Source organism: Dromaius novaehollandiae, chromosome 10, assembly GCF_036370855.1.
Source record: "Dromaius novaehollandiae isolate bDroNov1 chromosome 10, bDroNov1.hap1, whole genome shotgun sequence".
Lineage (NCBI taxonomy): Eukaryota > Metazoa > Chordata > Aves > Casuariiformes > Dromaiidae > Dromaius > Dromaius novaehollandiae.
In genome coordinates this window covers 3,385,542-3,410,581 of record NC_088107.1, presented here as the reverse complement: position 1 = coordinate 3,410,581, position 25,040 = coordinate 3,385,542, and the positions used below count along the sequence as shown (strand labels likewise).

Genomic DNA, 25,040 nt, shown 5'->3' with positions numbered 1-25,040 from the left:
AAGCCCTTACATCCCCTTACAGCCCTTACATCGATTTGCAATTGGAAAAGCAACAGTGTACATAACTCCCACACCAGAAACTGGAGGATCCTCAATACACACCCTTCCCATCAGACAGCAGCCACACACTCTATGGGCAACATCACGCTTTCACCCAAATGAAGCTGCAGGCCAGGCTGCCCTGCTCACTAGCAGAGCTCTGGTTGTCTCAAAACTCACTTCCCTCTTTCCTCCTGCCTTTCATCAGCTGAAACACTCCTTTGTTGTGTCAAGGAACGTCTAAGTCTTCTTTTCATGGAGTTATTTAATGGAGATCAATTTGGGAGATCCAAAGTTCTCAAATAAGAGAGTCACCAGCTTCTCTCCTTGGCAGCCAGCCTGCTCAGAAGCTCAGGGAGAGCAGTCCAGACTGTCTTTGGTTGCCTTGGCTGCAACGCGTTGATGAAGTTTGTTAATTTGGGACGTGCCTGTTCATTCCCTGCCCTGATAGATCACTGCTCACTCTGCCAGACAACATAAGCAGCACAAAGCCTTTCTTATCGATGCCAATTTTATTATTACTGCACTGATTATGCTCCCAGAGGCTAATGGTACCAATTACCAAAGGCTCTCACTGCTCCACAACACATGTTCACACTCAGAATATAAAAACAGTTCAGCCACATTTTTCTCCCTGAAAGAATCCCAAAAACAAACAGTTTTGTCTACCACCGAGGCAGCCTGGATGCTGTCCTGCTGCAGGAACAGGCTTGCTGATCTGTATTGCTACACTACCCAGCCACAGAAAACCTCCTCAAATCCACACAAGGGAGAAGAGGCCAAAGAGTGCTCAGCTTCCGAATGCCTGGGACCATGGGTTTGGTGGAACAGAGAGCCCGTCTGTCGCCAGCACACACACTGCAAGCTCCTGCCTGAGCATTTGGCTGGGCTCCACTGGGACAGGAGCTCATTGCGGACGATGTGATCCAAGCAGGCAGGAAGTGCCTGCAGATGTGGTGCAGCTGTGGTCAGCTCGCATTAGAAAATGAAGGGAAGGAAGGAACAAGTCCTTCATCTCCACAGAGCAGCAAGAGACTAGCCATAGACACTGAGTCGAAAGATCTCTGCAGTGCATCCCAGCTGGGTTGAAACCCCACTTGAATTGTCATCCACAGGAAAGGCCGCACTCCTCAGCCAGGTTCTCAGTACTGCAAAGCACACAGCAGCTCTCATGGCTTGGTGTGGGCATTCATCATTTACATATGACTTGTATGGATAAAATCAGAAGACCATCCAGTGTAGTCTCTGGTTGTCCTAAGTGCAGGATGCTTTAAGCATGTACAAGCATCCCCCAAACAAGCAGCCCTCATTTGCACCTTGTGCCATCCAGTACAGCCTGATCTCTAGGAATCAGCAAGCAGACTAAATCCCCAAGACACTGTTACATGTTTCTATCAGAGACTGGTGGGCCCTGGATATACAGGTAATTTTCAGGATGTACAGGTAATTTGGGATAGGATCAATATGGCAGCCAAGTGCACACGAAGCCACAGCAGCTCTGCCACATGATCAAGTGACTCATATTCTGGAAATAAAGGAATTTGGGATTTCTCTGTCAGAGGTTTGGCTTCACTTTTTTATACACAGACCCAGATGTTCAAGTTCTTAGAATATGCAGACATAAAGCTCTATCAAGCTGTCAAGAAGCTAGTAGGCAGCATGAAAACAGATGTATTTCATTGCATTCCATCATACATTAAATATAAGCAGAATAATCTAGTCCAGATCACTTCAAATCACTAATCTGCATGACTGTGTAATATATCCAATATGCTAAATACGTTGTTTCATTCAGTTTTCAAGGTGTTCATGTAGGCTAGATGCCATACTTGCCCGCAAATGGGAAAATACTCTGATCTCCAAGGAGTCACTCCCAGAGGAATGCACTCTTCCTTCATGTGAATGTGGAAGACAGGATCAGCTCCTTACTGTTTATTTTTCACATAAATTATGGCCCTGGTAGTTGCACCTCATTACAGAGGCTAATTGCTAGAACACAGATGGAAGTCAATGAGAATTTCTCAGGGATAAGCACTCATGGTGATTCAGGATAGCTTCCTTTTGATGTCATGGGATCATGAAATTGATGCATTTCTTATGTGCCTTTGAACGGCCGCCCATCTCTCCGACAAGATTTCAGCACGTAACTCCCAGACTAGATACAAGAAGTGTCATTAGTAATTTCACTAATGACTTTTCACCAAGGAAATACAAGGTATGCTCTGGAGGTCAGCAAGTGCATGGGAGAAAAAGTCTTCTCCTGTTTCAGACAGCTGGAATGGAGAGAACTGAGACATTACCAAAGGCAAAATCAAGAAGCCAGATGTTAGGGGTAAGGAGAAGGTTGAGGAAGAGGATGCTTGCAGGACAGAGAAGAGGTGATGGACAAAGCTGGTACCATTTAACAGCAGGACAAGCCAGTGCAAGAGAAGACAAAACAAAAAACCTTACACTGGACCAGCCCATGGGCCCTTACTGCAGCCTAACACATACCTTGATATCATGGGGAAACTAAGGCAGGGAAATGGGTGCAGGGCTCTTTGTTGGTGTAACAGTTGTACTACTGCTCTAAGTAAAGAGTGACTGTGTGTTCAGGAGCTGTGTGCAGAGCTGCTTTCCGCGTATCCATCCAGCTCTGAAACATGCCCCAGAAAGGGCTATCATCTCCTTAGAAGGCCTTCCTCTGTTCCCTGCTGGGCTCTTGGGGAAAGAAAGAAAAAAAAAAAAAAAACAGGAAAAATCAGGAAATCTAAATCACATTCCCCGGGAACAAGCAGTAGGATAGGAGTTTTGTCATGCAGGCTGGACCCCAAATCAAGCCAAGACAAGGGACAGTGTATCTGCTTCATTCACACAGCAGAGATGTAGAGACCAAGGTGCCTTTAGTGACTGTGTGCGCTGCAACAGTACAGTGTGTCCAAGGGGCAGATTTGGACCTTGTCTGCAGTGACATGGTATGCAATCAGGTCTGAGCTACAGCCTCATATTCCCAGGGCCTACTCCTGGGATTTCTTGACATATCTCTTCAATCTCTTGACTCAATTTATAGTTTCAGCTGTGACACCCCTCCAGTGCCCATCATGGGCAAATATGACTCTCCTGCCAGAAAGTACCTTTCACCACGCGCAGCTCCCTTACTCTGATATCAAGAAATATTCCCAAGAAATAGTTTTCTTACGCAGGGATCTTAAGAGAGGTTTCCATTGCCGTGAGTCACAGGCAGACATCCATGAGCCGGGAAACCCGTTCAACTGATTCCCCATCCGCTGTGTGCCACAGCACAGACCATGCCAATCTTTTCTGAGATTGCTACAAGATGCCTACAACACCCCTAGGCAGATGTAAGCACCTGTGCTGGGAATTCCCTTCCATGAACCTAAATGCTTCTAAATTCCAAGCGCTCTTCCTCTTGCTTCATGTCCTGACGCCGTGCCTTCCACAGCACAGCCAGATTCCTGACCTCTTCCTCCACTGTATGCATACAGAAGCATGTCATTCAACAGAGCAAGCGGGGGAACAGAGAACATCCACGGCTGGAAGAAACCCGAGACTCTCTTCCTGACACGATGATAGCTGATACACACCAACCAGACCATAAGGAAACTATCATGTCTTGATGGATGCCCAAATTTAAGGAAGTAATTATAGACGAACAAGCAGTCTTCTCCACATTGCCGTGCCAGAGCATTTGGAACCAATTCAGCCCACTCCTGAGTCCCTCCGCTAACTGATTTGCCAGTGGTTAGAGCAGCGTGTGATGATGTTCACATGTGGTTTCCCCAGCACACTAATCACAGACCTAAATTCTTCAGAGAAACTCGTAACTGTTAGCACCCTCTCAATAGCAGGATGGCTGCAACATGACTTGAGAACTGGAAACCTACCCAGTGATGATACAAACCATCTTTCCAAGTGCTACACACTGAACTTTATGCCATGCATAATATATACGCTCTATGTTAAAAACGTGATTCCTTACAGGAAACACCAAATGCACCTTAGCCAGGCAGGTGGATCTGACTGTGACGCAAACTTGTTCCCCAGCCATGGACACTCACTTTCTTCTGCCCTTTTCCCTTAGGTGGAGGAGATTACTGACCCAAAAATCAGTATGCTGTGAATTAACCTGTCACTGAATTTTAACGGGGAGATATTTCAAATAGCATCCAATTATGGAGCTTCTTAGAAATACATAGGCAAGGAGAGATCATTGTCCTGACTAGAGATTTTAATCTAAGCACTCTCATACTGACGCAATACAATATACTAATTGATTCAAATCACATATTGGCATTTAGTAATACTAAGCTGTTACATTAGTACTTGTAAGTATTAAGTACTACTTGTATTGGTAGTCCTCCATCAAAAATACAATCCCTGCTATGCTGCCTTGAGGAATTTCCTTCTTTTAAACTCTTCTAAGAACATGCCCCATAAACCCCGCTCTGGAAACGGCAAAAGGTGCAGGAAGGATGCTCAGCTCACACAGTCCTGGTCAAACCCTGACTGCAGCCAAGCAGATAACTCAGAGCCTCGTGGAAGTCTGTTCTGGGACTGCTACACAATGCAAAGAAGAGACCCTGGGTTTCCTTGCCCATTGCTAAGAAGGAGATGTAACCAGCTAACCTAGTCGAGTCAGTTCATATTGCTTCACTTTCTTCTTTAGCTTTATGGGCCCTACGTCCCAGCTCTCATCTTCAGCACCATCCAAAGGGCTTTCATCACTGGATTCCTCTGTGCCCACTTCCCGGTAGTAGAGTTTGTAGCCTGATATCTGGGCATGGTTGGCTGGGGGTTGCCATGTTATCAGGAGAGACTCCATCTTCGCTCGGACTTTCAATTCTGTTGGGGCAAATGGAACTAGAAGAACAAAAGAAGATAAAAATGCTCAGCCATTTATCTCTGCTTCCGTGCTCTACTGCATTCTCCCTGTTGCTGGCAGTGAGGGAGAGGTATGAGGAGAGACAGTCCTACAAACAGGACCTCTCCACTGTCTAACAGAATGGTGCAGTGACGCTCTCCCATAGCCCTACCAACAGAACAACACAAGAAAAACAATGACACGAAGTCACAGTGGCAGTTTCTCCAAGTATTCTGAGTTACTGCTGTCTTTAACCACTGCCTGAGGCCAAGTTGCTTCAGCTGTTTGTCAAAATTGTCTACCCACTCCTAAATGTCACAACATTGGGGTTTTTTTTAAGGGTTTATGGCTTTCCAGCAGCACAGGGAGGGAAGAAGGACCCATCAGCCAGGCAAGCAGCAAGACATACAGGGGCAGATGAACAGAAAGTTAATGGTGGATATCTGGTCTAACAAAAAGCAATGGTTACAATTCCCTCAAGAAAGCAAATTATCTCCAATCCAGCCTCAGGTTTTGCACCCCCCTCCCTGAATCCTAGGCAACACCCAGCTTCCTACCATGTGTCTGGTTGTCCCTGTCAGGAGTCCGATGCTGGGTCCACTCCGAAGGGACCCCATAGCCCATGCTGGTGCTGGCTGCAATGCGCACTTTGTACACTTTGTTGGGATGCAGAGAGTAGAGAGTGATTTGTGTCTCGTTTCCACCCACTTCGATGGAGGTGACCTGATCTGCTGGAAGCAAGGTGACACCAGTGAAAACATGTTTGTCCCAGTCAAAGTGAAATACACCCAACCAGCCACACAAAGTCCAGCAACTCCCCTGTGGTCCACAGGCCTTGGGCTAGCTTGGCTTTGCCCAATGCAACCTCATGCCACCAGGAAAAGCTAGAACTAAAAACGGGGCAAAACTGATACCCTGATTGACAACCCCTTTCATCACTTTCAAAACTGCAGGATGCCTTCAGCATGGAGCCTGCCTGGAGGGGGACCTGTTAGAAACCTTGCTGCTGATGACATGATGGCAGAACAGGAGCACAGCTGATGGTAGATTCCAGTGCTTCTCATCTCTGCATTTAAACCATCACCTTAGTTTGAACCACAACTGGCTAACAGCCCTGCTTTCTGCCAGACTATGGTTTTATTGCTCTCTTTTCAGCCCACCTGTGTTCGTAGGGGAGGTAACAGGAAATTTAAGCTCAGAATGGCATGAGATTTTCACTGTAACAGATATGTTCAGGCTTGCTGGAGATTTGTATCACTGTATCATGAACGCAGAGTTCTTGCTTTTGTGCTTCATATGGTGTGAGCTCAGCTGAGACTGCTGCCCCTGCTATGTAACACTGAACTGCTGAGTTCAGTCCCTGGACTGCAAAAGTTTCCAGAGTTTTATGGTGCCACAGAGCCACATGCAGTCACAGGGTGAGAAAACAAGAACCAGAATTCACAGTGCAGAATACTAATCCAGATCAAACGCATGGGAATATGTCCAGCACTTCATCACGTTCCTCATCCTTCTCTTAGTAAGACACGTGAGCCTGGGAAGTGATAAGCTGCAGAGCTTTGATGGTTTTAAGAGTGAATACCCAGGAGGATTTGCAAAGCGAGCACACATGGAATCGAAACGACTGCATTCAGCACAGGGAAACATTACCATCCCTGCTGAAGGCTTCTTAGAGTGTCTAACAACATAAATAAAACCAGATAAAACTCAGCAATAGAGCAACACAGCCTTGCCAGGATACTTTCTTGTTTTACACCAGGATAACCTTGATTACATTCCACTTAAAAGGAGTCCAATGTATTTGCCCTCCTTTCCCATCAGCATGAAGCTCTTCCCCCACCAAACACAGCGCAGATGGCACCACAGGGTTGTCCCTATGGGACAGGCACTCATGGGGTAGCACAAGCACACAAGCATCAGACCAGTCCCCTGGGACACAGGCTCAGTTGGCCACAGAAAAAGGTCATCTCCTGCCAAAGGAGGGATCAGCACCTCTGTGACCACCAACAGCAGAGCCACACCAAGGAAGGGCCATTCTCCTGCCCTGGGTGAAAACGGGTCCTGCTCTTTTCAGCCTGGCACCTCTTCCCCTCAACGCAACACGCGGTTGACGCTGCCAGAGCAGAAGACATCGGTCCCCTCCAAACGGCACTCCCCTCACCTTCCTTGAGGGTACAGTAGTCGATCTTGTACTTCGTTATCTTGCCGTTACTCATCTCCGGAGGAGGAGGCAGCCACGTCACACGGATGTCACCAGGAGTCATGCTTGACAGGGACAGCTGAGGGGCAGCACTAGGAACTGGGCAGAAGCAACAACACGAAGTCAGCAAACACCGGGGCAAGGCTTGAACACATCTCTGCCAGCTATTTCACTTGGCTGGAGGCCACTGGCTGGTCTCAGCTCTGCCACAGCTGCTGGTGAGATGCTGTCGCGGGGGAACCAATGTCCCACAACTTTTCAGCAGCTCAGAGCATCAGTGAGGCTTCTGCAGAGGCTTTTCTGCAGCAAAACAGGCTGCTCAGCTTGAGCAGGACTGATGAAAGGCTGCTGGCACAGCACACCTCACTTGTGCTACTAACCTACTCTCTAGGGAAGCGAAACCTAAGTGTCTGGCCTCCCCTCTGAGAGCAAACAAAGTTTTGAAAATACTGGCCAACTCCATCAAATGTGGCAGTCATAGAACTGGAGTCACTGTGGTAGGGAGAAGAGTGGTGGGGACACAGGATCAGTCTAGTGCAAACCAGGATCCACTCCTGCCCCAGTTCATGAAATAGCCTGGACTTAGAGCCAACAGCTCACTCTTCTCCTACCCTCACTGCCCCTGCACTTGAACAAGGATTCTCTGCTTGACTTGAGAATGCTGAAGTCTTTGAAGAATTATCTGAAAATACCTAAAAAGTGACCCTGTGTCACTACGAAGTGGGCACATTAGTACAGACTGGCTAATTGGTCTGCAGTATAGTGTAACGTCGAGTAGACACTGAAGAAAAAGGCTCACAGATTCAGGCCTCAGTCTGGGAATCCCTGTTCCCTCAAGAGTCACAGATCTGTGCTGCAGGCAGCTTTCATGCTTTCAAACCAGCTCTTCAGGCTTCAGACACATACACAAGGGATCACACAGGTCACTACGTCAGGAATATTAAAAGCACATAATGCATCCTGCAGCATGGCAGGAGCCCGCATGAGGTCTGCCAAAACCATCTCTTTGTGCCACTGTCCTGCAGTCTGTCGTTCCCTGTACGTGTCCTCCCCTGTTGGGCAGCTGTCCTGCAGGCACTCTGCCTGCACTGCTCACAAACTGCTACATGATAAAAGATAAAATCAACACAAACTACTGACTCTTGAGGGACTCAACTTTAAGCTTCATCCCACGCCTACAAACGGCAATAGATGTCTTTCCTCCGAGTTTAAATCAAGTCTGGCCCAGAGTCAAGTCTGGAGCAATATTTTATTAGCTAGGGGAAAGCCCAGAGGAGCTGACTACAGTTCCTGCAGGATTCTCCTGTGCCCCAGTCTCAGCAAGGTCATCTTCATGCTCTTCATCACCCAAGCTCATGATCAGACCAGGGTGATCTTTTCATTTTCTAAAATTCTGCTACACTTTTTTTTTTTTTAAGGGTTTATGGCAAGAAGCCACAGGAGCAGTGAGCATAGGTTTCTAGGAGCTGCTGATACTTCTGATGCTGATGTTCTCCACGGCATATTCAACGTATATCATGAAACAGGAAAAGAACATTTTTCAGACACCAGTACCCATCTAATTCAACGCACCATCCTCCAGGGTCTGAACGATTATAGAAGAGGATGTCCGGCTTGCTCCGAGCTGAGAATACGCGACCACATAGAAGACATAGTTGGTATTGGGTTCTAGGTCCTTGACTTGCAGCTCAGTGGTATCGTTATTGACGGCAAACTGGTACTCCACATTATCTGTTCCTAGAGCCAAGGAAACACTGATCAGCAGGTCAGTGAACTGCCAAAACACTCCCTGCAAAATCACTTCATTCACAAAGTCCACAGTGACCACCTTCAAAATCACTCTGTCATCTCTCAATTAGCGCAGCATCTGCACAAATCCCATCCCTTATATGAACTCTTTGGATAGAAATATTCAATGGCTAAATGTGGACATCGCCCCTTTCACTCAAGCTCCTTAATCCATCCTAAGGCAGCTGAAGTTACCAGCCTGGTTTTCAGAGGAGCTCTGGGAACACTTCAACAAGAATATCGGCTTGCTGGCTACGCTGGAAGCCAGACTCCAAGAGACCCAAGTGCCTCGCTTCAGATTTGCAGTGCGGATAATGTAGTGACCACCTGGACATAATGTAGCTGTTTAATATCTTCATTAATAGCACACACTTTGCATATAAAATCAAAGTGTTGGAAAAAAAATAAAGAATGGAAATAAGTTTCTAGTGCTTGGTCCCACTAGAATACACCAAACAGCCACACAGACATGCTCTTGCGGACCAACGAATTAGTGCATGCCCACTAAGCCACAGGCACTGGCCCACACTGCACCAAGGGAATTTGGAAAATTCCTCTACCTGCAATGAGATGGGCTAAGCTAACTGGAATTCCCTCACACTTGCCACCAGCTGGGAAAGAAATTCAAGAGCTCCTGTGGTCTAGTAGATGCCCTGTGTCTTGTACCTGTGATGACTTCTTCATGTATCTAAGCTCTGCCAGGGCCTGGGGCCACACAGAGGGAAGGTACCAGGAGTCAAATGCAGAGAACTGGGTAAGCAAAGCTAGAAAGCCAGTTATAGGAATCTAGTTTCCACAGAAAGAGCCTGAAAGGGCCCTACTCTGCCATGAGAACTGAGTTTCCAGAAAGGGGAGAAAACACAACTTAGGAGATACCCTGGATTGTTTCCAAACCATCTGGACGCACTAAAACTCTCCCAGCTCTCTTGGAACAGAAACAGGAGTATGCGAGCGGCCGTCTGAAGAGGTGTTGCAAACACCAAGCTACAGTAGCCTGGACTATCCACACTAACACACCCCATTCTTCACCTCGAGGACAGTCTGGCTGAGACCACGATAAGAACAGGACACAGGAACTCTCCAGTAGTTGTAAAAAGCCCAGTACTAAGCGGAGGGCAGACCTCCTTCTGTTCTTGGAAGGGCATTCTCTGCCCAGCACCAGCGGCACACATGCTTTCCTCCTTATCATCACCCCCAACAGCCGCAGCCCTGTTGCACAGGCAGATAACACCTACCCACAGCCCGCTGGTAGTGTAACGAGAAGCCGATGATCTGCTCGCTGTTGTACTCTGGACGCTCCCAGGACACAAGGACTGTGGTGCTGGAGAGGGACACAGCTGACACCCTTTTGGGAGCGCTGGGTAAACCCTCCCGCACAATCACCGAGAGCTTGGCGGTGGCACAAGCCATGCCCAGGCTGTTCTCAGCCACGCACTGATAGTAGCCGGCATCCTCCAGCCCGATCTGATTGATCACAAGGCTCCCACTGCTCTGGACCTTCACGCGCCCGTTGGAGAGGATGGCCTCGCCGTTCTTCAGCCAGTGAATGGTTGGGGCTGGCTCGCCCTCTGCCTTGCAAACGAAGCGGGCTGTGCTGGCTCGGGTGCGAGAGATAGTTTCAGGAGCCTGGGAGATACTGGGCATAGCTGGAAGGAGAGGGGAGGAATTAATGCAGGAAGGAGAAAGGAAAAAAAAGAAAAAAAAAAAAGAAAAAGCAGAGCAAATCCCTTCTCCTCTCCATCCTGTGCTATGTTTTATTCAGTAGCAGCTTTGCTTACAAGATAGGATTTGCCAGGCAGACTCTAGAGGCTTAATTTAGACTCTGTCCAAAAGGAAAAATAAATTCTGTATCAACCATGTGCTACATTCCCTGATCCTAGGCTGTTCTCCCTTATGGCTTCCACAGTGCTGAAAGTTAATTGCTGATACAGATTTTCATGGGGGAACCTGGGAGAGCAAGAACAAGGAATAACAAGATTCAGTAAATAAAGGAACTAACCCTCAAATTAAAGAGGCGACACTGCCATTGAGAGCTATCCCCAACTAGGCCGTCCTCGCTCTAACTGTGCTCCCCTCTGACCCAGCACATGCCACATGCACAACTTCGGGTAGAGCTTCTGGATGTCAGTCCAGGTAATCCAGGCAGAAACGCTGGCCAGGTAACTGCGGGGTGTTTATCCTGCTCTCTACTCACCAAGGACCCGGAGCTCAGCTGCGGCTGTAACAAATTGCCTGGTCTGGGGTTTGTTAGCCCGGCAAACGTACACCCCCGAGTGGTGCGGCTGGCTGGAAGGAATGAGGAGGTTTGTCCGGCCCAGCACAACCACATCTGTGGAAACGGGCTTTCCATCTGCAGGGAAAAACACATGCACAAATGCGGGAGGGAGCTCCGAGCTGCCCCTTGGCAAGGGCTTGCAAACACCACACCTACCCAGATCCAGGATCACAGCTGGGAAGCACAGAGAACCCCACATCCCAAATCCCAGCCCAGAGGAGGATTCCTGCCGGGACACCCCTCAGTGCTTGACTGAGTGTAGACCAGCCAAAGCCAAAATTGCCCCAAGGTTTAGCTTAGCCTGTAAAAACTGAAAAAGTTCTGTTTTGGATCAACGCAGTCTCTAATTCTTAGGGTGTGCCTGGAATGAGAGCCTCCAGGAACAGCACATTCAAGGGAAAGCTGTGCTAACACTCTTTGCAAAAGGCTGCTGGATCTGCCCGCTGACCCTCATGCACGTTAATGCAAACGGCAGCGAGAGCACCGAACCGCCGGCAACTCGGGGAACGCAGGGTCCCCCCCACCCTTGCCTGGGTCCTGGAAGCCTCCTAATTTTTCTTTTTCTTTTTTTTTTTCTTGCACCCAACCTGGCTCCTGATCTGTAAGGTCTTAGCCAGTTTGATTGCATAGCCCATCCCTGAGACGGATTGTAAAAGGTGGACTTTCCACATGAGCCTTTCCCTTGGGGCAGACGGAGGTGTGAAAAGCAGCCACTTTTGCATCCACCGGCAGCCGTGGGTAGACAACAGGCATTGTGGAGAGCAGCCGGCCTACAGGACACTGTCGTTCCCTCAGAAGGAAATACCTCGGCAAAGACAGCTTATGGAGAAGACAGACTTGTCCTGAGGGCCCGGCTCGAGGAGACGACAAACACTCCCAATTTCTCCAGCGATAAAAGCAGTTAGGAACATGCCTGGTTTTCCTCAGGGCTCAGGTGTTTGGGTCAGAGACGTGGGCTTGAGCCACCTGCTCCCCATTCACTCGAAAACGTTCTCCTGGCCAGATGCTCAGCACCGCTGAGTAGGGAAGGAGGAAAGGGCAGCTCAAATCCCCTGGGCCAGGAACCGAGATGACCTTCTACAGTTTCAAAGAGCTCTGGGCTCTTGAGCACGTCCTGGACAAGCCGGTAGGCTGGCTGCTGGACATCACTTATCCAGCACTGCTCTGACACAGAGAAACTTGGGGACCTTGGTGCTGGTACGGAGCAGGTTTGGATTTTTCTGAGACCTCCTGGATGAGTATGGGGGAGCAAAGCCAAGAGCTGGGGACAGTGAGGCAAACGTGGTCTGGCCAAAGAAAGTCATGACTGGGAGGTCAGGAATTCATTGCCAGCTCTGGCACAAGTTAGCAGGGCTGGGAGAGCCAGCCTACTTGTGCAGTACCTGCGCAAGACGAGTCCTCGACCCTGTCCACCTGCAGAAGGATAGGCATCTTTCAGACTCACCTGCCTTTGCCTCTCAAGGATTCAGCGTAGACTACCTTTAGACAGGCACAAGCTCTTGGCCTCCATCACGAGCATATGCACCTACTTAGCACCATCAGCAGGGAATACAGCCAAGATTAAATTCTCTGCCCCTTCCATTGATTTCAGGGGTCTTCAGATGGCCTCACAGTTCAATGGCTGTGCATTCAAAGGAGGAAAAAAGATCTGTGCACCCCAGTTGCACAGGAGCAGTTGGAAAATCTGGTTCCAGATGGCAGCAATTAGCTGACACCACTGGGGCTGGCAAGAGCCAAACTGGCAACTCAGAGCTACAATCCTCGGTTACCTGCATGACTTATCGCCCGGCAACTCAGCCTGCTCCTGAACGTCATCTTGGAAAGAAACATGCTTGTGTAACCTGGAGAATTGCTAGCACAGTCCCATTCTTTCTAATCTGAAGAGGCCACACTGGAAAGCAGAGGGCACTGAGCAAACACTTTGAAATAAAATTATTATTATCTATTGTTGCATGCAAGAAACTGTTCCACCATCCAACAACCCCCCCCAAAAATACTTTCATAGAGTTGATTGATTTTATCTCCTCTGAACATCAGCAGCTCTCGGCATAGCAATAAATAAACGATTCAGCACGTCAAAGCTGGATATTTCTAACCAAGTCTGAAGTACCCAGGATAAAACAGAAACATTTCTGCCAGAACGTTTAACCCTCCCTGATTTGATTTCCAAAATTGTGTTCTCTGAGACTTTTTTGCTCCTTTTCTGAAGTGAAGGGGAAATATTTGTATACACTAAAATCACTGCCTGTGGACAAGTCTGGGCTGAAGACCAACTACAATAAATGGTTACAGGGGAAAGAAAAGTCTTAAATCATGACCCAGATTTATGAAAATGACTGAGAGCTTTTTGGGGTGCAGAAGCAATTCCTGAGCAGAGAACGTCTATCATCAGAGTCTCTGAAACGTCTGATGGATGTGACACTCCATGAAGTGACACTCGTGACTTAGGCTACCAGCCCTTGAAAAATGCATGCCAATCTGGCTCGTTTGTACCCCTCTGACAAGACCTAAGCATCTTCTCCATCACTCCATTTTCTGGGGGAGGAAAAAAAAAATCTGACCATAATAAGATTTTAAAACAAAAACCTCACAGCAACACTCCCAATTCAAAGCCTCTCCAATGATTAACAGATATTATCAAGTTTTATAACCCTGCAAGATAACACAAGTTATTTCTTCAGTGCAATGGTAGATTTCACAGAATCCCCACTAGCCTCTCTGAGTCACTGGAGGAGTGGCACAGACCTGACCCCATCTCATGATCTTCACCGCTCAAGCTTACACAATATGAGCACAACTAATTTGGGTCAAAAGGCAGCCAGGCACCAGAATTTCATCTATTTCACAGGTCAAACAGCTATAAAGTGAACTCCTTTGTACCATTCTAGATTTAATTAGTGATTCCAGTTTAGCACGGACACCCAGGCCACTGTGACACTACTTTTGTAGTTAGGCATTGATGTAAAAAACACCCTTCTCGTCCCACATATTTTTGCTCTTTTTAATATATTTTAAAAACAAACTGTCCGCAGGTTCCTCTTGACAACAAAAGAGTTCTGTCCATCGCACTCACCCTGTCGTATCCAGGAGACAAAGGGGGTGGGATCGGCAGATGCCATGCACTCCATCACCGCGCTCTCCCCTGCCACCACCGTTGTGTTCTCCGGAGCAGCCACGATGGTGACATCTCCTGCTGCTGGCTGAGAACCTAATGCCAGAAATAAAAAGAAAAGTCTTTCAACATAGAGAGTCCCTAAAAAAGTACCATCTGGGACACCTTTAATGGGAAAGGAAAATACCCTTACCACCAGAGAGCAAGCCATCTCAGAACACGGGCATACAGACATTTCTCCTCTTTATTTATAGGAGGAGAACTATTTCTGCGTCCCTTTTGCACTTCATTCAACTGGTGAGGCCAGTGTCACCTTTGACTGTGGCTGCTCTCACCGCGAGGCTCTGGCCTGCAGCAGTTTGCTGTGGAAACTCTACAAGGAGGGAGCAACTCACCGGCTCTATGAGAGCTGAGGCTGTGGGACTCCAGCTACCACGGCTGCCCGGGACCTGGTCTGGCCGTCTCAGTCCTGATATCACATCTGTGACACCCAGTGTGATACCTCCAGAGGAGCATCTGGAGCCCTGTTGTACATGACAGTGCTCTGCACCTTTTCCAAAGCTCAAACGTCCTGATGACAAGTGCTGGGGCCTTTCTTTACCATGGGCCAAGCTGCCGGAGCTGAGCACACCCATCCCTGCAGGAATCCCACTGCAGATTCCAGTTTAACTTGAGCAAACTCAGGCAAACCTCATCTCAAAGGTTCACCTAGTTAACAAGCTAGAAAGTATTCCCTTAACTAGCACAAGACCAAATTTTCTAGATGCTATTTGGTTAGCAAAGAAAGTCTGAGATTAGAACGGAGCCAGAAAAGGATTTTCCAAAATCCCTACAAGGATCCAGAACACAAAATCCAGACATCGTGCCTGTGCTTCCCCAGGTATTCTCACCTGCATTAACAGCTCACTCCTAGCTGGAGGAGAAAAGTGAGTCTTGTTTTTACATGACTACAGTATTTTTGCTAAACCATTAATAAAAGGGTGCCTGAAAGATTTGTTCAAATCCTACCAGCACTAACAGAAATTAGTATCAAGATCTATACATGGAACATAAGTAGGGTTTCAACCCAGAGTCTTCAATGACTATTGCTAAATAGATGCTTGTTAATTAGATGAACCAAGACATTACTATCCTCCAATGGAGCAACCACTCAGGACACAACACACACTCTGCCAAGGCATTATAACAGTTACAGAGAGAATCTGGTAACTTGGTTAGAGAAATTCAGATATCCAGACAGTATATTGTAAAATGCAACAAAGAGAGGTCAGTCCTCTGTGCCCAGGCCATCACCTTAGGGCACAAAGACTACATCAGTCACTAAGCATCTGGAGGAGACAGTGCTATTTAGCCTACATGCACACAGACGAACAGCCTACATGTAAATCAAGCAACATTTGCAGGAAGATCTATAGGCTGCATTGCAGTTTCTTGCTGCTCGAGAATGGGATGGCATTTTTTTGCTTGAAACAAACCTTCTGCCTGTCTCTGCCTCATTATTGAGCAAGACCAGACCGTTCACGACCTTCAACAGTAGCAACACTATTCTCCCAGCTCTCCCAGAAATGTGTAACTTTGAGGGACGCTCTTGTTGCTGTCCTCACAAAGAGAGGAATACACTGCAGAGGAGTCATGTAGTGGAAGTATTCTTAAGCCTGCTCCGGGTGCTCCCATGATACAGCAGGGAAAGTTTTTGGCAGCAGTTCTAAAACAAATAAAAAGCAGGAGTTTTTTTGCAGCACACAAGCTCACTGTCTCAGGATGCTGCAGAGTTCAAAACGAGTAAGTTCAGACAAGCTCATGAAGGATACATTTACCAGGACTATTAGATATAAAGGTCTGAATGTAGTCCCCAGCCTAGGATGTGCCCACATCCCTGACTGTCAGATGCTGAAGAAGATACCCAAGAAAACCATCATGTTCTCCTCGCCCAGTTTCTTATGCATTTTCCTTTAGCCCTTCTTGTGGTATGCAGGCAACATTACTCACACAGATTTTACTTGTGAAAACAAAAAAGAGATGCCCTGGCCTCGGCACGCACATCTGTCTGCATGGCGGGAGGTTACACACCGCTGCACTGAACACGCTGTGCTCAGCCCACCTCCGGGCCCACGGCAGTTCACACTAGCGCAGTTCACGCTGCGGTCCACGCATGTGCAAGGGTTTTCCATCTCGGGGATTACATGAACACGGTTGTAAAGGAGCTAGTAAAACCCCTGCAGCACCAAAGGTAAAAGGGAGGGAGCAGGAGCCCGTGCCTGTCCAGCAGATGGAAGCAGAGACCGAGGAGCGCCGTGGTCCTCCCACCCGGGGCAAAGGCTGGACGGCACGTTAAGCTGCGAGCCCAGCCCCGTGCAAACGCCAGCATGAAGAGCTGCCACGGAGCAGGACGGAAGAGAGGAGCAATTTCAGCCAAGCCGAGCATCCTCTCTCCCAGTGAACAACTACGCTACAAGCAGGGCCTGGTGGGAACAGCCACATGACGATCTCTTCTCATGCTACAGCCCGCTGCATCCAGGACTTGGCTACGTTCGATTACGTTAGCTCTTCCCCTGGTTCAAGCCTGCAGTATGGAAGCCAGCAGGCACTTTCGGCCTAACAGCCCAGCAGTGCGATTACCCTACAGCGAAACGCCAGGAAACCAGAACAGCCCCTGCCATAGCACATCGGCAGCCAGCATTTGGTCCTCCTGCTGCGCCCGATGGTGATTTAGGTTGGTTTAGGCTAGCTCCAAATCTGGCTCACCATTTTGGTGGAGCTACTCAGCACAAAAGAGCCTTGGGAGGAGGAATGTCGGAGCCCAGGGCTGCGAGGGACTGACGGACAGAGATGTTCTCTATTGCTGGGACACACAGAGGAAAGCGGAGGTGAGTGAGTAGCAGCAAGTGCTGGTTCTTGGCTTTAACGGCCCGTCTTCTGCCGCTCAGTCCCACATCTGCACCACCACTTCTAGCTGTAGCAGGACAACCGAGGGAGCAAAACAGGGACAAGAAGAAACAGCATCAAACTACAAATTCATACACCATCACTGAGCAGATCAAAGTCCCAGCTGCTCTTAACTGTAGCATCAAGGCTGGGCCTGAAAACTCCTGTGACAGAAAATGGGCTTAATGTAAAAACAGGCATGAGACCTTCCAGAATAGGCATATAAGCTGAAGGATCAGAGAAATGCAAGGCTCTTTTCAACAGCAGCTTTCATCTAACTCCAACTCCAGTCCAACAAAGCACTAAAATCCACAAGTAATCATTAGTCCTGCAAAACAAGTGAGCGCAGGGACTCCAGTGAGACACAGCTAGACAGGTGAGACTGCTCTGTGCCTCGCTAATTTGAGGCCTCGACCCTTTCTCTCCCATACAGTGGAGAGGCATAAGGCAACATTAGAGAAAGAAAAAGGAGAAGCAATTTCCTAGGCAAAATCTGGGGCGGGGGGAACGACACCCACACATGAGAAAATGAGAAAGCACCAGAAGCAAAGGAAAAGGCTTTTGCAACAGCCACTGCACAGAAGGCAAGACTGCTCACGCTAACAGGCCACCGGGCTGGGAAAACACCAGACAACCCAGCAAGTCCCCATGAGGTCAGCTGTAAGCAGCAGCCTGGGACAGAGGTGCAAAGGAGCCAGGTGAGGGATTGCTACTCCTTCAAAGTGCAAATACAGCCCTGAAATCCTGCTGTCTTGCAGGTGAACACATACTCCCAGCCCTGTGTCCTCTCACGAGGCATCAGGTGGGGACTGGAGACCAGTCTCTTGCTGGGACCCTGGGCCCATGTTCTTCCCCATCCCAAGGCCTCTCTCCGGGTGCCCCCCAGCCTTTTTGCTGGTCTTGGGAGTGGGAATTAACAGGGACATCGCAGAGATTTCCAGCCTACCGCAGGAGCGAGCTTCCTTATCTGACACCACAGGCTGTTTGCTACCTGTTGGGTAGGACGCGGATGAGATGCTTCGGTGTGTATAAAGCTGTCCTTTTCTGCAGGGTGCTAGGGGGGAAAAAAAAAACCAGAAAGCTGAAAAATGCCACCAGCCAGATGGCAAAACATTCCTTGCCAGGTCTCCAAGCAGCTTTCCAAGCTTAGAGCAGAGGAAGAGAGAAAGCACTGCTCTTCAAACCTTACTTTGGTAAGTGCTGGTGCACTCAGGGGCCTGGCCCCCACCCAGGTGCTCACTGTCACAGGCACATGACAGGTTACAGAGGCTTTGTGTGAACGTGCTTGTCCTACACCTGAGATCACATCACCTGCTCCCTCAACAGCTGCCTCGTAGCACTGCCTGTCACTAGGAGAGGGATTTTACAAACTGCCCGAGCCCGCACTCTGAAACGGTCCCAAGACCGTCAGCTCAGCACTCACTCTGCAGAAGACCAAAAGAGAGCTGGTACTGTGGCTTGCGACGGTCAGCTCCAAGGGCACACCTCAAGGACTCATCTCAGTGCCTCTGCAACCTAATGCAATGCCAAGATCAGCAACAGCCACAGGGATCTGCAGCTCAAACGTTCATTGCTGCTTTCTCCTCCCTCAGCCAAAACTCTGGTTTCAGCCTTGAAAGACTACTGGGAAAACATATTAGCCCAGTTGCCAAGTCTGTTTGTCACTGATTATTACTGAAATTATATTATGAAAATAAACACTTCTGCTTTTCTATTACATTCCTCGGTGCATGCATGGATGAATGCCCCAATATATCTCTTGCACACACAAACACAGCTCTCTCCAGCTTCGTATTTCCCTGTGGGACTGTCAGAGCAAGCCTACTAATCAAGCTCCTCTTCAAACTGAGCATCCTTTAAAGGACATCTTTCACTTGCTATCTCAATAGGCTGGTTGGATAGGAGGGATCGCAGGTTAACTGCTATGAGCTGGGTTTGGTTTAGTTTGAAGAGCTCCCGAGGACAGTACTAAGCTAAACGGGAAAGTCTCTGCTCAGTGGAGTCTGACAAACATCAGAGAGCAAAACCAACTTGAGTTTTTGTCTCCACTGCCATTAAAATAATTTCAGGTCAAGAGGGAGTATTGTTGGAACCAAAGAGAAAAAGAGCTGCTGTTTCCAAGACATCTTTCACCGCCCGAACAAAACAGGTCACTGAACACATCTGCACCATGCTGCCCATTCTACGATACTAAAAGCTTTCACAGTGCTGCTATTTAAAACATGGGGCTTTAGCTTTCCTCCCCCCCACCCCCAGCTCTGTTTTGTTTCTCCAAGTAGCAAAGCTGTTCTAGGCACCAGCTTTGCACTGCCCAAGGCACAAGCTATGAATTCATATCAAAACCTACTGTCACCCACTGCCCTTTGCAGACTTTTTGCCCTCCTGAATCAGGTGGATTAATTTTACTGTCTTGTATGAAAAATGCCTGCGGGGTGCCAGATACTGCTCTGCGATGACTCTAAATAGTGCATCGAGACTGAGAGAAATCCTCTGGGCAGAGGAAGAGTTGGGGAGATTAAGACTCTCTTCCTGCACATATTGTCACCCTGGGCACACAGAGACAAGACCTAACGGGTGACTTGCAAAAATACTTCAAAATATTGCCCCCATTTTTATTTATGAACTACTCATTCCTGTTGATTTCTCAATGTTTATGCAGTTTTCTACTTTCCTAGAGAAGTCTTACAGGTACCTCGCAGGGTCGCACTCCTGCAGAAACGCCTGGTTTCAGTGCTAGGCTTTGGCCAGACGCACAAGAAATGCAGGAAATAGCTTACAATAAAGTGTAATATAAAACCAAGAGGAGGCAGCGAGGGGAGCACAGGGAACACCACGATAGCATAGCAAGCATGCCAGGCTGAGACCTCAGCACACAAGCTGCCTAGCTTATAAAAATCAAACCTGCATAGTTTCAAAGCAAAGGAGAGCAATGAGCAGGGATGTGAAGGGAGGCACCGTGGGGAGCTGCTTGGGACAAAGCACAAAATGTTTATTTGAAGTTATAACTTGAGTTATAACATATATGAGTTATTTCAAACTCCAAGAGAGTTTACAACTCGGGTCTGCCTCTAATGCATCCATAATTCATCAGCTATCCTCTCCCTGCTCTCGTTAGTGCAGAGGCTCAGCTAAGAATTCAGGCAGTGCAACAGGAGGAAAATGTTTTTTGTTCAGCCAATTTGTGACGGTCGTTTGCGGTGACAAGAAGACGACTTCTTCTTGGACGGGAACTAACACCTCTCTCCCGATTCCATAAACACCCTGCCTCGGGTAAACTGCTGGAGGTTAAACATGACTTGCGCGGTGACACATTCAGCTCTCAGCTGTCAGCAGTTCAGGATTTGGAGATATCCAACAATCAAGCAGCAATCTTCTGTTCCGCGAACTTTCTCACCCTCTCTGGAGGAGGAGCCTGAAACCTTATTCATCCCCGCGAGCCTCCGCCGGGAATAGACTCTAGCACCGAGCAGCTGTTCATTACACAAAGTCAATGCTGTCACTGCTGTTATGCTGCAGACAATAAAGGAGCAAATTACCCATTGCAAAGCACACACCTTCCAAAATGCAGGCGCTGTGTTTGCAGAGCATGTCCGCCTCCCACTCCCCAGCTCTCTCCCTTTTCTCAGGGAGCTCACGGACCTCCCGGACTGCGCAGGGAGAAAGCTGACAGCAACCAAAGAGAAGATCATCCTCCACCTCTGCCTTTCTCCTCCATTTCGGCTGTCCTGGAAATTTATCTACAATTAATTTCTACTTCTGAGCTAGACTCAGAACAGGCGATTACTAGTGCACAAGATCTCTAGGCAGGATACCCGCCTAGCTATAGCATAACATTATAGCTTATCTGCTTTGGGGGCAACGTAAACGATGCCAGATCTCAAAACTGAGCACGCTTAGCAACAAGCATTTCTTCTTTCATAACTACTCATCTGAGCGCAGTAATGCACAATTTTGCAGACAGGAAAGCAAAGTAGCCGAGAGAGGACCGGCCCCAGTGACTTTGGGAAGTGGCTACAGATGTCAGGTGCTGCCATTCACACCCTAAAAATCCAGGTGTCCCCAAAATATCACAAGTCAAACACCCCCTCCTCCTCTCCCCAAAAGTGGCTTTCACACCACACACCCTTTCTGAGATGCTGGGTGGTTTGGCAATCTGTCAGGCTGGTTTGCAAATTATCATTGGCTTTTTTTTCCCCTTCCCTTTTGTTATAGCAGCCCCTGAAGCTGTTTGAATCCAAGTTCTGCTCTCTTTCATTACTTAAGTTGGGGAGGGATGACTTTGGGGTACAAGATTATAGGCTCAATTCACCAAACATTTGTTAGTGCTTAGGTGGGTCTCAGCGTAGAAAACTGCTCCTCTGCAGAGAATCAGGCTCTGGTTCATAAGCCTTGAATGAGCTTTTAGATCTGAGCAACATCAGAGGTTTGCAAAAACAACAGGAACCCCAGCACCGACCACTCTCGGGTACCGGGACTGCGAAATTGGTTCCAGTGCAATCTGGCAGCACCAGTGCTGTAGGCTTCCTTCATCAGAAATGCTCCTTTCTTCCCCTCCTCAGGCAGCTGTGGAGTGGGTGATTCAGTACGAGCCCAGCACAGAAGAGAGGCTGAAAAGGAATTTGGGTTTTCTTTCTCAGTACTGCAGAAGTGGCATTGTATTGGCGTCACTGTTTTTCCTGCCCAGTCGCATGAATGAGCTCAGCAGGTCAGTTTTATGTTGTCTTTTTACTTCACATCCTCAAAACGTTTTGTAAACACTTCTGCATTTGTCAAAGCAGAGTTTTCACTGAAAAGCTGAGTAGGGAAGAATTTATCTCCGTGTTTTGGAACAGGGATGGAGTTTATCTTCTTAATTAGCAAGTAAGTGCTGCAGCAACACGGGTACGCATACTTTGTCATCATTAAAGCAGCATACAAAGAAACATACACAAGTGATTAAAACACAGACGTTCAATCACTTTCTTACCGCTATTTGTATCCATCTCAAACCATTATCCTAAAATCCCCAACAAAGAAAGCAGCAAACAGATCCCAAAACATACAGTCCCACCTACACGTTTAACGGCAAGCACAAACCCTGCTGCTCTAACGTCTGCATATTTAAGGCTTCATCTATGCACAAAGTAGAGGATTTAATAGATAAAAATACATCTCTGTGGTGAAAAAAGAAATTTTTTAAGGAGATATTAAGGAGTTTGGATGGGGAGTGCTCATTTACTGCTTGGACACGCGCCCTCAGACAGAGCCGAGCATCAGCCACAGCTTCTGGGTCTCTCCGTGGAGCGTGTTACACGGCGAGTGCGGCCGGAGGAGCTGCTCTAGTAACCGCTTTTCATTCGGCTTGAGCGAAACAGTCTGTTAAACAGCTTCCCCAGCTCTGCCTCCTTCGTCCGGGAGCCTGGGGAGCACCTGGATCCCCGTCCGGATGGGCAGAGGGGCCATGAGGCACTTCTCCTTCGTTTCCCTCGACTTCTTTATACAGCTGCCACGGATTTCAGCTCCGAGATTAAATCCTTTAATGTGCGAGCTCAGGCACAGAGCTGACGGCCTGAACCGTATGTAACCAGACGCCCAGAAAGAGGCTGAGCAGCGGCACTTTTCCACAAATTGTCCTGGATTTTTAGAGGTGTCTTTCCACCCCCCATCCCCCCTCCTTCATGGTCCAGTTTTATGTCCAGGGAACGCTAAGCTCGGCTGCAAAGCAGTCGGAGCGTGCTCTGCCCACCGCTGCACCTCCTGCAAAGCTGTCAACATTGGCTCTCTGTTTGCGTACACGCATTTGGAGCCGCTCTTCCTTACGCCAAGAGGGACGGGTGCCAGGCAGACTGCGCGATGAATCCCCGCTCGCTTCCCCAGCGAACACTTGGAAGCGCCTACGTGTGCGCAACTCCGAGATGGGAGCTAGTCAAAATAAGCAGGAGGTGCCGGGCTGAGCGCCGCGGCCATTCAGCCCTGCAGCCCCACGGCACAAACAGAGCTGCTGCTTCTAACAAGAGCTAGGGCTCTTTTTTCTGCTGGAGGCCCAAATTAGCCAAAGGGTTGGAGACCTCAGGCCATACAATCAAAATCCTGGGAAGCCTGAGGATGCATCGCAGAGGGTTTCTAGGAGGCACAAGAAGCAGACCATGAGCTAGAAAATGACAGAGGCAATGGGAAACCCAAGCCTAGGGCACAGTGGACTCCAAGACCTAACAGAAGGACCATGTTCGAGCATCACTGATAATGTCACCACTGTAGATAGTACCTATTAATTAATAAGCCCTTAACCAATCTTGGCACCTTTTCAGAGGTCTTGTGCAAATAAACTCCTTGAAGCGAGACCACTCAGTGTAAAGTACAATTTAAACCTCTAGGTCAGGCAAAAAGTGAAGAAAGGAGTAGATGCACCTCAGTATCTCCAAAGCAGTTTGGAGACCAGCAGAGCAGTCCTCTGCAGCACCCTGTCCTAACCCTAAGCCTAACCCTGCGACCCAGACAGCTTATGTTACTGACACCAAGTCCTTAAAGCTCTGCAAGCCCCAGCCATTCTCTAACAGCTGCCGGGAATGCAGGGGGAGAGGGACAAGGGCTGCGAGAAATGATCTGCAAGAGGATGTTTTGTAAAGTTATCAGCAGAAGAGGAACCACCACGCTACACCAAGCAGAGCAGTATCCTCACATTCCCCCCACTGCATTCCCGCTTTCTGGGGTCATAAAACTCTAGAAGCCAGCCGCCCAACTGGTTTCACTGGGGGAGAACAGCATGCACAGGGCTTGTTAGGCTGCAGTTAACCACAGCACGGGCTCAGGGCACCCAAGAGCCAGTCGGTGAACAAGGCTTCAGAAACCTGCAACAGAAATAACCTGGCCCAAAGCACGGCATGAGGTTCACCCACCAGGAGGTGGGAGGGTGGCTTCAGGCGCTCCGGCACGGGTGCCACAGGGGGTGGCACACATCCCCTCGCTGACAGCCCTCGTGTTACTGAAGCGCCCTGTTCTCATCAGCACGGGGCAGAGCCAGACCCCACCCCTGATACAAGCTGTGGCACTCCAGACCAGTTCTTCAACTTCCCTGGCTGTTGGGGACACCAATCCTCCACACGCCGCTCCAGCAAGGTGCTTCAGCCCTGACCAGCCAGGACGGCATGCCCAGCTTCTCAGAAGGGCCAGGCTCAGGTCTGGTGTTTCGAGAATAAGAGAGAGTATCCCAGTCTCTGGCACTAACTCACTGTGACTATGGGCACATCAGCATCTCTCTGGCTCCATCTTCTCAGAGTTCATAACATACCTAATTCGAAGAAGGGGAGGTGCAAAACTAACAGCCAGAAAGCACCAGGAAACCCTTAACAAAAACCATAGTGCCACAGATTTGAATATAGGAACTCCCCAAATCAGTAAACATCACATGGCCCTGGGGACCTAGGTTTGCTGGCCACTGGAATTCAGCGGGAACACACCCACACTTCTTTAACCATCGCCACGAATTATACCAGTTCTCTTTATAATAGGGGTGTCTTTGAGTACTGGGTGGGGGGAAAGGAGGGTTTCAGAGAGGGTTACATTTTGTGTCATGGGACACGAAAGCCATCCTGTAGCTCCTTTACCACCTAAAAGGTGCTTACAGATAGGGTTAGTTAGCTGGCTACTGCTCTGTGCTCACAAAGCCAAATGTCCTCCAGGTTTTGGCTCTCAGATCTGCCTTCGGGCCAGCATACAGGCAGAAGAAACTTGGTTGTACGTACTGGCCTGGACAGACATGCAGGCAACATCACTCCTGGATCAGCAAGGTCACTCCTGCCATGTGCAGAGGGGCAGAGCACGGCATGGGCTTGCTCACACGTTGCAGAACCACACCTGCCCT

General features: G+C 48.6%; 1 protein-coding gene across 2 annotated transcripts in view; it reads right to left on the bottom strand.

The window, feature by feature from the left end:
* The window catches only part of IGDCC4 (immunoglobulin superfamily DCC subclass member 4), a 105,730-nt gene that overhangs the window by 22,484 nt on the left and 58,206 nt on the right, over window positions 1-25,040 (bottom strand). The window contains exons 5-11 of one of the 2 annotated variants that reach the window (XM_064517867.1): window positions 14,237-14,371; window positions 11,083-11,238; window positions 10,124-10,534; window positions 8,673-8,837; window positions 7,062-7,199; window positions 5,458-5,631; window positions 4,666-4,899 (exon numbers count right to left, since the gene is read on the bottom strand). In XM_064517867.1, coding sequence (XP_064373937.1) covers window positions 4,666-4,899; window positions 5,458-5,631; window positions 7,062-7,199; window positions 8,673-8,837; window positions 10,124-10,534; window positions 11,083-11,238; window positions 14,237-14,371 — 1,413 coding nt within the window. The remainder of the gene's footprint in view (window positions 1-4,665; window positions 4,900-5,457; window positions 5,632-7,061; window positions 7,200-8,672; window positions 8,838-10,123; window positions 10,535-11,082; window positions 11,239-14,236; window positions 14,372-25,040) is intronic. The other variant, XM_064517868.1, reaches the window with a different exon arrangement.